The sequence below is a fragment of the Calliphora vicina genome, chromosome 5, assembly GCF_958450345.1.
Source record: "Calliphora vicina chromosome 5, idCalVici1.1, whole genome shotgun sequence".
Lineage (NCBI taxonomy): Eukaryota > Metazoa > Arthropoda > Insecta > Diptera > Calliphoridae > Calliphora > Calliphora vicina.
In genome coordinates this window covers 102928995-102941772 of record NC_088784.1, presented here as the reverse complement: position 1 = coordinate 102941772, position 12778 = coordinate 102928995, and the positions used below count along the sequence as shown (strand labels likewise).

The 12778-nt window shown below is 27.8% G+C and overlaps 1 protein-coding gene across 1 annotated transcript in view; it reads left to right on the top strand.

The window, feature by feature from the left end:
- Dgk (diacyl glycerol kinase 1) overlaps positions 1-12778 on the top strand; it is a 201471-nt gene that overhangs the window by 117369 nt on the left and 71324 nt on the right. Inside the window, exons 6-8 of the mRNA XM_065513526.1 lie at positions 9922-10114; positions 10266-10445; positions 11816-12100. Of these exons, the coding sequence (XP_065369598.1) occupies positions 9922-10114; positions 10266-10445; positions 11816-12100 (658 nt within the window). The remainder of the gene's footprint in view (positions 1-9921; positions 10115-10265; positions 10446-11815; positions 12101-12778) is intronic.

The window sequence follows — 12778 nt, the reverse complement described above, 5'->3', positions numbered from 1 at the left end:
GTTCGACCAAAATGTCGATTTCAACTTCTAGACTTTTTTTCATCAAAAAGTCCTAAATCTGGTAACCATATATTTTTCATATTAAAATGGGTTTTAAAGTCATTTTTTCTAAATCATTCAAAAATCGAAAAAGTTAAAAATTCGACTTTTATCAAAAATTCAATTTCTATTTTTAAATTTTTTTTCAGCAAAAAGTCATTTTTAAAAGCCTCAATCTGGTAACCATATATTTTTTACATTAAAATATGATAAAAAGTCGAAAAGTCGACTTTTCATAAATTTGCATAAGACGATCTTTTTAAACTTATTCAACTCCAGAAAACCCATTTTAAAAAAAAAACGACTTTAATCGATTATACGACTTTTTTCAGGTAGTAGACTCTTCGATTTTTCTGGCAAAAGGTTCAACATTTTTCTGTTCAAAAAGTCGAAATATCGACTTTTCATAAATTCAAAAATCTTAAAAAGTTTTCATTTTTTTTTATAGAACTTTAATGGATGCCACATTTTTTATGAGGAAAGCCTAATTTTGAAATTTTTGCACGACTTTTTTTCAGTTAGTGGACTCTTTGACTTTTTTATTGCAAAAATTCGCTTTTTATTTCTTAATTTGGCAAAAATTTCGAAATTTTTCTCATAAAAAGTCAAAATGTCGACTTTTCATAAATTCAAAAATCTTGAAAAATGTAAATGTTATCTTTTTATGGAATATTAATGGATACCAGATTTTTTATGAAGAAGGCCTAATTTTTAAATTATTGGACGACTTTTTATGGTTAGTAGACTTTTTAATTTCAAAAAGTCGTTTTCTATTTCTAAATTTGTTTATGAAAAAAGCCGCTAGTTTGATTTTAAAACCTTAAATCTGATAACTGATATTGTTTAGGTCCATTAAAATAAGACAAAAAGTCGAAAAGTCGACTTTTCATAAATTTGTAAAAGTCCACTATTTTGTTTCAACTATAGAACCTTAACACCATATTTTTATAAGAAATCCCACTTTTTTAAATTTTTACACGATTTTTCAATTCGTCGACTGTTCGACTTTTTTTAAAAAAAGTCGATTTCTATTTTTTGATTTTTTCAGTAAAAAGTCGATAATTGTGTTATTTGTAGCTTTACAACTAGTGCAGCATTTGTTAACTTTAAAACTGCAGGGTTACAAGCAAACATAAAGAACAACTACTACAAAGGCAATGGAAAAAATTCTGAAAGAAAGTAATATAAAAATGATATATTAACTGTTGTTATGCTAAAAAATACTAGAATGCAAGACAAAAAACAGGGTGTTTGAATAAAAAAAAAAACCAAAGGAAAATATAAATCAGCTTTCAAAAGTTTAATCAAACAAATTAGCTTAAGAAAAATCAGAAAACTTACTTTGGATTTTTTTGTATGACATTCAAAAGCATTCTTTGAAACAATGATTTAAAGAAATTGTAACTTTTGTTTTTGAGCTCCCCTAATAAGCAAGTATTTAAATTTACTATTTATATTTCAGCTAAAGCATACTTTTCGGCTAAACTCACACCATCACTTCACATGAAATATACGTTTTACTTAGTATTTCTGTTCAGTTGTTTTCTTTTCTTTTTCATATTTTTTTTGTGTAAAATATACTTGGGTGTTTTATGGCATAATTAATGATAGTAGCGAAAAAATAATGCTCCAGTAGCTAGCTTCAACATGAAAATTAGAAATATTATACAATATATTGTACAAAAGCATAAAACCAACAATAGCTACTATATACATAGATACATTCCTACATACATAATTTTACATTTAATATAACCATCAACACCACGAAAATAATAATAATAATAATAATGAACAAACAAAGGGGAAGAAAATATGTATCAAAATAAAAAAGCAATTATGCTTAAGAAACTACCCAGAGTATAAGAATAATGTTGATAGGAAATATAATAACTTGTAATGAATAATGTGCTTTAACTGCTGCAAAAAATACATATTTATTACTTACTTAATAAGGAAATACAATATCACAGCACTCGTAACAAATTATTAAATTTATTTATAAATTTCACAACTCAGGCTAAAGCTCGCTCGCAATAAATTTATTGATACTGTTCTGTAGAATTATTTTATAAAAGTTATATAAATAAATTAAGAATGATGGGTGTTTGATATCTGAGCACGTGTCAGCCATTATAAATGACTGTTGAAAATTTAACAATTTTGAAAAATGTTTGTAAATGATGAGCAAGTTAATTAACTCGTTCTGTATTCCTTAATTTGTTATCCTACTTGACCAAGTAAAAGAAAATATTATTATTCTAAAGTGAAATTTTAGCAAAATAGAAAAATAGTAATGATTTTCTTGTAAACTTTGAATAATTGCCTAATTTCAGTAGCGATACATTTACAAAAGTCGAATGTCGTAAAGTCACCTTATGTTTCAACTATAGAATCCTAATAGATGCCAGATATTTGTATCAGCTTAGTTGACTTTTCGACTTTTTTTTTTGTAAAAACGTCGATTATTCGACTTTTTTTAAAAATAGTTGAAAAGTCAACTTTTTTATTTATTAGTGTGACTTTATGTACTCTTCTTAAGTTTCTGTTGTAAACGTGGGATAATTGCCAAATTTCAGTAGCGATACAGTAGCAAAAGTCGAGAAGTCGATTTATGTTTCAACTATAGAATCCTCATGGATGCCAGATATTTGTATCTTTTTGGTTGACTTTTCAACTTTTTTTGTAAAAACGTCGATTGTTCAACTTTTTTTCGAATAGTTGAAAAGCCAAGTTTTTTATTTAGTATTTCCAAAGTGAATTTTTTGTAAAACCGAAAAATAGTAATTGTTTTCTTGTACACGTTGGATAATTGCCTAATTTCAGTAGCGATTCATTAACAAAAATCGTAAAGTCGACTTATGATTCAACTACAGAATCCTTATGGATGCCAGATACTTGTATCTGCGTAGTTGACTTTTTTTTTGAAAACGTCGATTGTTCGACTTTTTTTCAAATAGTTGAAAAATCAAATTTTTTTATTTATTCGTGTCACTTTATATACTCTTCTAAAGTGAAATTTTTACAAAACCTATAAATAGTAAAGTTTTTCTTGTAAACGTTGGCAAATTGCCAAATTTCAGTAGCGATAATTAGCAAAAGTTGAAATTCGAATATTCAATAATCAGAAAAAGTCATAAAGTCGACTTATTTTTCAACTATAAAATCCTCATAGATGTCACATATGTATTTGTATGTGGTAAGTTAACTTTTCGAGTTTTTTGGAAAAACGTCGATTGTTCGACTTTTTTTTCGACTTTTTTAATTCGACTTTTTTAATTTTTTTTTTTCTGAAATTTTTGCAAAACTGGAAAACAGTAAAGTTTTTCTTGGAAGCAAAAGTCGAATATTCAAAAATCTAAAAAAGTCATAAAGTCGAATTATTTTTCAACTATAGAATTCTCATGGATGCCAGATATTTGTATCTGGTTTGTTGACTTTTCAATTTTAAAAAAAAAAAACGTCGATTGTTCGACTTTTTTTTTTAAAATAGTTAAAGAAATTTAAAAAAAAAATTTTGTTGAAAAAATTTCAAAAACATGTTTCCAAAAATTTAAAAAAAATCTAAGCATCTTTCAAAAACCTTTCACATGATACCCGATTTGTATACGTTTCCTTTGGGAGAAATATTAAAACAAAGTCTTAAATAAGTCATAAAGTCGACTTTTATTTGAACTATTGCTGAATCCTCATGGATGCCATATTTTATCTGGTTTGTTGACTTTTTTTCTTTCAGAAACCTTGCTCAGGATACACGAATTTTAATAAGGCCATATTAATTCGATCATACAATGGCTCCAATCGTGAAAAATATTTTTTCCCCGAGTTAATTTTTCACAACAAAACATTTTGTTTCGCCCTACTTTTAACCAATAAAATTTTTTCAACAAAAAAGATTATTAAAGAATATTTTTTTACACAAAAATTTTTTTTTTGCACAAAGTATATTTTGGTGAAGGGTATATAAGATTCAGCACAGCCGAATGTACCTCTCTTACTTGTTTTACTTTTGCTTATATTTATGTCAATATTCCACCCTCTGCGAGCAAACATTTAAATTTATTAAGACCCTCATTTTTAGTATTTTTGTATTGTAAAGTTTATTATTTTGTATATTTTCTGTTTAACATATTTAAAAAAACAGATCAATAAACAAAATAAATACCAAAAAAAAATTCCCCTTAAAAATACATGTATTCATTCTTCTAACTAAAATTTGTATATATAGTATAAATACTTTTAAATCTTAATATTCAATATTACTATTTTATAGCAAAAACATTATTTGCAAGAGTTTTTGCTGAAGACAATAAATAGAAGTATTTCATAAGCTTAGTTTGCAAACCAGCTAAGACCACTTTTTACTAAAATTTAGATTTTAATTTAAAACGTTAGAAGAAGTAAAATAAGTAAAATAAAAGGTTTGCTTAAAAAACGTTTACAATTATTTACTTTTTTTCTCGTTTTTATACTATGGTAGGCAAGTCTATTTTATGGTATACAAACGTGTTAAGTCCATTGTCCAAAAACGTAAATAAAATGATTTAAATAAATCATAACAAATAAGTAATAAAACTGCATTAAGAGATTTCCAAAAGGATTTTATAACGTTTTTGGTGTCGTCTGTAAAATTTGTGAAAAGGGACTTAGCACCTTTGCACACTAAGACAAAGATTTAAGTACGAGTACTTTGGTATTTTTCACAATTGAAGGAAATATCATTGAAAATTTTTTGTAAGTTTTTTATTTTTGAAGAATATTTTATATGAAATATATGTTTTACATGTACTTAAAGTAAATACATACTGTTTTTATAAATAATAAAGGCATAGATTACAGCTAGATAGATAACTGAGAGGCAAAAACATAAGTATTTTCTCAAAAATATAATTCATCAGAATGTATTTCCATATATTTTGTTATTGATCATGATCTTAAAAAAAACAAAAGAATTCACAGATTTTTTTTACCTTTTTTCCCCGTTCAGGTCCATAGGTAGCAAACCGTTCAAAATTCAAGGAAATAATCAACTACAAAAATGTACCTAATATCTCAATAAATAACTTTCTAGAACAAATGAACTTCCTAGCAATGATTCTTAACACCGTTTAGGTAGGTCAATATAAGTTAGTAAGAAAAAACTAAAGGAATTAAGTGTTTTGGGCATAAACTATTAAATTATTATATACTGAAGCATACTTTTAGGCAGCTTTTAAAAAAATTATTTCGATTTTTTAAAGTTTTTTGCGATTTCGATCTTGAAGATGAAGTTTTTTTGATTTTATATGTTCACAATTTTTTGTTTTTGTTATGACAAGGGCTACAACTTTGCCTCAGAGAGTAAATCAAAATTCCGAACTATTTGCAAGATATGAGCCTGAGAAAATGATTACTTTTTAACACCGAGGCCCCAAATCTTTGGGGGCCCATAAAAATAAAAGGTGCATGACTTTGGGCAAAACTGACAGACACGGGTCTTATTTGTTTGGTATTTTATCACGTAGTGGTGTCCGTATATGGTTTTATTTCCATGACTTAAAAAATTACACACAGTGTAATATATCTCATTAGGTTTTTTATAATGTCCTAAAACTGTATGCATTTTTTTGTTTTGTTTATTTCCAAAAGAAATTGTTTTTTTTTTACATGACATTTTAGCATTCTATATTTATGTTTCCTAAGAATAGCAAACAAAACCTCTTTAGCAAGTATGATTCTGAAAGAATTTGAGGTGGTGAAAGCTGTCAGAATATACATGTATAAAAATTGTATGGAATCTGCTGTTTTTTCTAACTAAACACTTTTATTTAGATTTCCAGGGAAAATAATTTAAATGTTGTGACAGTATGCATTTGATGTACATACTATATTTAGAGAATTTACAGCTCAGAATGTTCGTGGGCAGGTCATTAGAGTGATTCATTTTCAGTGTATGTGGAAAGTATAAAGGTATTTGAAATTTGTATTATAAGGACATACAGAAGGAAATTTAAAAATAAATCGAAATATTTTTTAACATGGTATGCAATTCTTGGTAATATAAAATAAATAAAAATCGTTTAAAAAGTATAAATATGGATAAATAAACAACAAAAATTACACTTGCAAACAATGTTGGAAACTGTTTTTGGAAAACACATACATTTTTTCGAATTTGTCTCATAGTTTGGTCCAGAACTTTTTCTCTACTTAATCCATATTGCTGATATTCAATAACCAACTGCTTAGTGAAATTCATAAAAAATATTTTTTTATGAATTTCACTAATTTCTGTATTGTATTTTGGGCATGATCGTGATTTACACCAACAGATAAGTATAGCTAAATTGTCTTAAAATTTCCTAAGGATCAACAATATTTAGAAGAATATTTCTCAGTTTTACACACGGAATGACAAATTTATAAGTATATTCTTATTAACCAAATGGTATTGTTTATAATAATGCAAATTTCTTGCATTTCCCACAAATACTATCAAAATCACTTGGGTTCCTTATTATTTTTTTGTGTAAAATAAATTGTTCTGTGTAAAATTATTGTTTTTTTTTTTAAGTAAATTTAATTTCATTTATTATAATTATTGTGTAATAATTCAGAAAAAGAATAGTATTTCTTGACATGTTTTCAGCCAAATTAAATTTACTTTCAATTATACAATAAACAAGTAAGAGAGCTATATTCGGCTGTGCCGAATCTTATATACCCTTCACCAAATTATACTTAAAAATATTTTTTTTTTTTAAATATTTTTATTTAAACAAAATCAAAATTTTTTTTTAATGTTTTAAAATTTTTTAAAAATTTTTTTTTTTCCTAATTTTTTTTAAAAAAAGTTTTTTCAAAAATTATTTTTTTAAATTTCTTTAATTAATTATTTTGGAAAAAGAATTTATGACAAAAAAAAATTTTGATGAAAAAAAAATTCGAGTTAAAAAATATTTTTTTCCGATTTTTTTCCGATTTTGACCCATTGTATGTCCAACTTACTATGGCCTTATATACATCGTTGCAAAGGTCTTTGAAATATCTATCATTAGATATCCATATTGTCTATATTAATGACTTAGTAATCCAGATATAGGTCAAAAGTAGGTCAAAAATCGAGGTTGTCCTAGTTTTTTCCTTATATCTCAGCCATTTGTGGACCGATTTTCTCGATTTTAAATAGCGACCGAGCCGGAAGAATTTCGGAGATATTGATGTATGAATCGTGTATGTAAGTTATTTGGGGGCTTCGGAAAGTTGATTTCAACACACAGACGGACATACGGACATGGCTATATCGATTCCGCTATCTATAACGATCCAGAATAAATATACTTTATGGGGTCGGAAATGAAAAATGTGGAAATTACAAACAGAATGACAAACTTATATATACCCTTGCCACTCATGGTGAAGGGTATAAAAATATCGAATAATTACCAAAAAATAAATCTATCTATAAATCCATTTTCGAGTGTAAAATTTTATGTAAATCGAATTTTTCTGTGTAAAATAATTTTTTTCTGATTAAAACCGTTTTCAATGCAAAATATATTTTTTTGTGTAAAATTTATTTTTCTCTGTAAAATAATTATTTTTGTGTAAAATATATTTTTCTGTAAATTCCATTTTTGTATAAAACTGCATTCTTCTGTGTAAAAATACATTTTTCTGTATAAAAATACATTTTTCTGAGCAAAAATACATCTTTTTTGGTAAAAATATTTTTTTTTTTGGGTAAAAATAGATTTTTCTGTGTAAAAATACATTTTTCTGTGTAAAATGTATTTTTATACCCTTCAGCTTCGTGAGAAGGGTATATATAAGTTTGTCATTCCGTTTGTAATTTCTACATTTTTCATTTCCGACCCTATAAAGTATATATATTCTGGATCCTTATAGATAGCGGAGTCGATTAAGCCATGTCCGTCTGTCTGTCTGTCTGTCTGTCTGTCTGTCTGTCTGTCTGTCTGTCTGTCTGTCTGTCTGTCCGTCTGTCTGTCTGTCTGTCTGTCTGTCTGTTGAAATCAATTTTCTGAAGGCCCCAGATATCTACGGGATCCAAATCTTCAACAATTCTGTCAGATATACTTTCGAGAATTTTGCTATTTAAAATCAGCAAAATCCGTCCATAAATAACGGAGATATGAGCAAAAATCCGAGACAACCTCTGAAAATTTCATCAAAAAACACAATGTTGCATGCTTTGACAAAAAAACAACAAAACGTAAGTTTCTATGTGCAAGTTTTGTGTATTTTGTTTTTTCTTGTGTTTTGTTTCTTTTGGCGTTGTTGTTGTTTTTTATACAACTAAACGTTTGTTTGGTTGTGTGTTGGTTTTTTTTACAAAAAAAACAACAAAACGTAAGTTTCTATGTGCAAGTTTTGTGTATTTTGTTTTTTTTTGTGGTTTGTTTCTTTTGGCGTTGTTGTTGTTTTTTATACAACTAAACTTTTGTTTGGTTGTGTGTTGGTTTTTCTTTTGTGTTTTGTTTCTTTTGGCGTTATTGTTGTTTTTTATACAATTAAACGTATGTTTGGATGTGTGTTGGTTTCATTGCCTTGCGTATTTTGTTTTTTCTTTTGGTGTTTTGTTTCGTTTGGCGTTGTTGTTGTTTTTTGTGTTCTTGATAAATTTAGGATGCTGTACGCTGAAAATGGGCAATGTACATACATATATACTAATTATAAAAAATAATAATGCATCCACAACAAAGGTGATGGGTATATAAGATTCGGCATAGCCGAATATAGCACTCTTACTTGTTCTGTGTAAAATGCAGTTTTCTGTGTAAAATGCAGTTTTCTGTGTAAAAATAAATTTTTCTGTGTAAAAATACATTTTTCTGTGTAAAAATAAATTTTTCTGTGTAAAAATACATTTTTCTGTGTAAAAATAAATTTTTCTGTGTAAAAATACATTTTGCTGTGTAAAATGCAGTTTTCTGTGTAAAATGCAGTTTTCTGTGCAAAATGCAGTTTTCTGTGTAAAATGTTTTTTGTGTAAAATGCAGTTTTCTGTGTAAAATGCAGTTTTTTGTGTAAAATGCAGTTTTCTGTGTAAAATGCAGTTTTCTGTGTAAAATGCAGTTTTCTGTGTAAAATGCAGTTTTCTGTGTAAAATGCAGTTTTCTGTGTAAAATGCAGTTTTCTGTGTAAAATGCAGTTTTCTGTGTAAAATACATTTTTCTGTGTAAAATACATTTTTCTGTGTAAAATGTATTTTTCTGTGTAAAATTCAGTTTTCTGCGTAAAATGCGGTTTTCTGTGTAAAATGCAGTTTTCTGTGCAAAATGTTTTTTTCGGTGTAAAATGCAGTTTTCTGTGTAAAATACTTTTTTTTGTGTAAAATTTATTTTTCTGTGTAAAATGCAGTTTTCTGTGTAAAATGCTGTTTTTTGTGTAAAATGCAGTTTTCTGTGTAAAATGTATTTTTTGCGTAAAATACATTTTTCTGTGCAAGATACGTTTTTCTGTGTAAAATGCAGTTATCTGTGTAAAATGCATTTTCCTTTAAAAAAAATACGTTTTTATTTGTCTCTAAAATAAATGTTTTGTTGTAAATTGTATTTTTCTGTGTAAAATATATTTTCAATGTAATACAAAACCTGAAATACTTCAAAATTCTCGCGTATTGTTTCTATAATAAACTTTCCACTAGAAACGTAGCTTTAATTTAATTTCATAAAATTTCAATTATCAAAGTTTTTAATTTGTTTAATTCCCTATTCAAACTATGTATAACTGTATCAAATACAACTGTAAAAAATATATATACATCTAGCAATTTATATACAGATTTGATGAATTTTTCTCTTTAAATAAATATAGTTTTATTGTTGCCATTTGAAAGAAATTTTTGTTCATTGCTTTTCTCGTTTTCTTTTACCATTCAAGGACATTGACTACGATGGCTTTCGGCGTTTTCTTGATGCTTTTCTCGATTGTGAAACTCCCCCAGAATTGGCTCAGCATTTGTTTGTATCGTTTCTTAAGGCCAATGTGCAACAACTACAGGGCAAGACACTCAATCAAATGGCAGCCATCAGCAGTACGGCTGCCTGTGCCCCGGTTACGGCGCATACAAAAGGTAACAGCTAAAACAGCAACAATTCTAAGTAAAAAAAAAAAGTGTTAATAAAGGGATATTGAAATTTCTATTCTCGCACACCTTTGCTAATACAATTTCCAATTTCTGCTACTTACATATCGCCATCATCATCATCATCCTCTATCTCTAGGCTCTTTAGCAAATGTAAATAGTATTGTGGAAATCTCGCCTGCAAATCTGGTACATGGCAGCAGTGGCGGTGAGACCACAACAAGTGTTCGCAGCAGTTTTGTGGATAAATTGCATCATGGCATTACCGACAAACTACATTCGTTAAGTGGTCATTTAACACATGATGCCAGCAAAACAGGTGAGTAACGCCAACTTGGCTGCTTTCTGTCTTTATTTCTTGGACACGGTTGAATCCGTTTTAAAGCGCGATTGATTTCATTTTGTTTGTTTAATTAGTTGCTCTGTTTAATTTCGTTTTTTTTTTTGAATTTAGTTTAAATTGATTTCTATGTGATTTTCTTTTTGTTTATACATTTGTTTGGTTTTGTTTGAGTTTCAAACGTGGTGGCTACTAACAAAGAGAAAATAGGGGGAAAATAGAACAAATATCCATGTTCCTTGAAAGTACATACAGTGAGTGATAAAACAATGGAAACTTGTATGAAATGGAAACAACATTCAAAATTTTTCGAACATAATTTCGAATTTTCGATCATAATATTCTGTATTTTATCAGTTTAATGCATGAGAGATCTAGATGTAGAAAACTTAATCAAGATTTGCAAAAATTTAAAAACCAAAATGATAAACAATTTAAATGCTGGATTGAAGCAAAAGACTTTCTGTGATAAATATTCAATTAATAAATCAACAGTTTCAAAAATTATAAAAAAAAAATCGTTAAGACCTTGTAAAACTACTCCATAATAAAGAGAAATTGAGAAATTTCCCCAAAAAATACTCATACATTTATAAATAATACTATGCGCCTAAAAATAGGCAAGAGATTTGTTAAACAAAACAGTTACTAAAACGAAAAAGCACAAAAACAAAAAATAAAATAATAATTTTTTTTAATAAAGCATTTTAGGCGCATAATTTTATTTATAAATGCATGAAAATCCGGCCCCTAGTTATCAATAATATAAATTAGTTCTCGAACTGTTAGTCGCAATGAGGTTGGTCTTGATTGCTACCGCAAAAAAAAAACAATTTAAGAGGCATTGATGGGAGAAATACTGGACCAAAAGTACACAAATAAGACAGTAAAGTTTGGAGATGGCAAAATTCTAAATCTAGTCTAATTCTAATTCTTATCATAAAAAATATTATGACTGGAATTGGATACAGATTGGAAAAGTTTCCATTGCATTGTCAACCACTGTATAAGACATACATATTTGTTTTCATATTTAGCTTTTAATTGGCTTTAAAATACTGAAACAAAACGTTTTAATTTCATTTTCTGGTTTTAGTTCTTTTCTTTCTTCAACTTTTTTTTCATCTCTGTTTCAATATTAATGTTCTTGACTCTATTTTATATATGGGGAATTTCATTTATTTATCTTCTCGTTTTCATTTATATTCATGTACTCGTGTACTCTTTGTGTATTTGTGTGTGTGTGTGTGCGTCTCCTCCACATTCTTGTGTTGCAACAACGTCATCATCTTCAACATCATTATCATCGTGTCAATTGCGTTTGAAATCATGCAACCGACAACGTACAGGGTGTGTGCATCCAATGGTTACTGTTACACCCAGTCCCATGGCAGCATTTCAAAATACAACAACGACAACAAATGCTAACAGCAACAACAACAATGCAAATGGTCAAAATATTGGTGGTGGCAGTGGAGGTGGCGTTGGTGGTATTGTTGGTGGCTCAACATTTACCACAACAAATACACGTTGTTCCACCGACTCCAGCCCATCACATTCACAAACCAATCATTCCCAAATGTCACGCAACTCATCCAAAAAGAGCAACAATTCGGTTAATTGCAAAATAGATGGTAAGTGGATTTTGGATTTAAATCTATAATCATCACCAAATAATCACAGGTTTATTACTGCCTACTTAAGTACTTGTGACTAGGGGGAGGATTTTCATACATTTATAAATAAATTGATGTGCCTACAAATAGGCAAGAGATTTGTTAAACAAAACAGTTACTAAAACGAAAAACAAAATAGATCAATACTCGTTCTGCCTATTTGATGGTTTTCATTCTTAAATAAAGCTTTTCAGGCGCATAATTTTATTTATAAATGCATGAAAATACGGGCAGTTAGGAAGAGAACATTGTTACATTCATAGATATATGTGTCCGTTATTTAAGTATTCAATCCTAATCAAAATAACATGTCGTTTTATATGTGTTTATGTATGTATATGTTTACAATTGCTTAAGCAGAATTTACTTGCGTTTCTAAAATATTCAGTTTTTTTAAATAGTTTTTCTATTTTTTCTATAATTATATTACAAACTAATTAGTAAATCGAATTTCCTTAAAAAAATAAAATTTTTGTCATTAAAATCAATACCCTATTGAATATAATATATATAAAAAATCATTGCATACTTTACGGCTGTCATTTGTATCACATCATTAGAGCATAAAATTAAGCATTCAAATTAATTGCATGAGTAAAACAAATTTTATAATTTCCTAAGAACTGCATAAACATT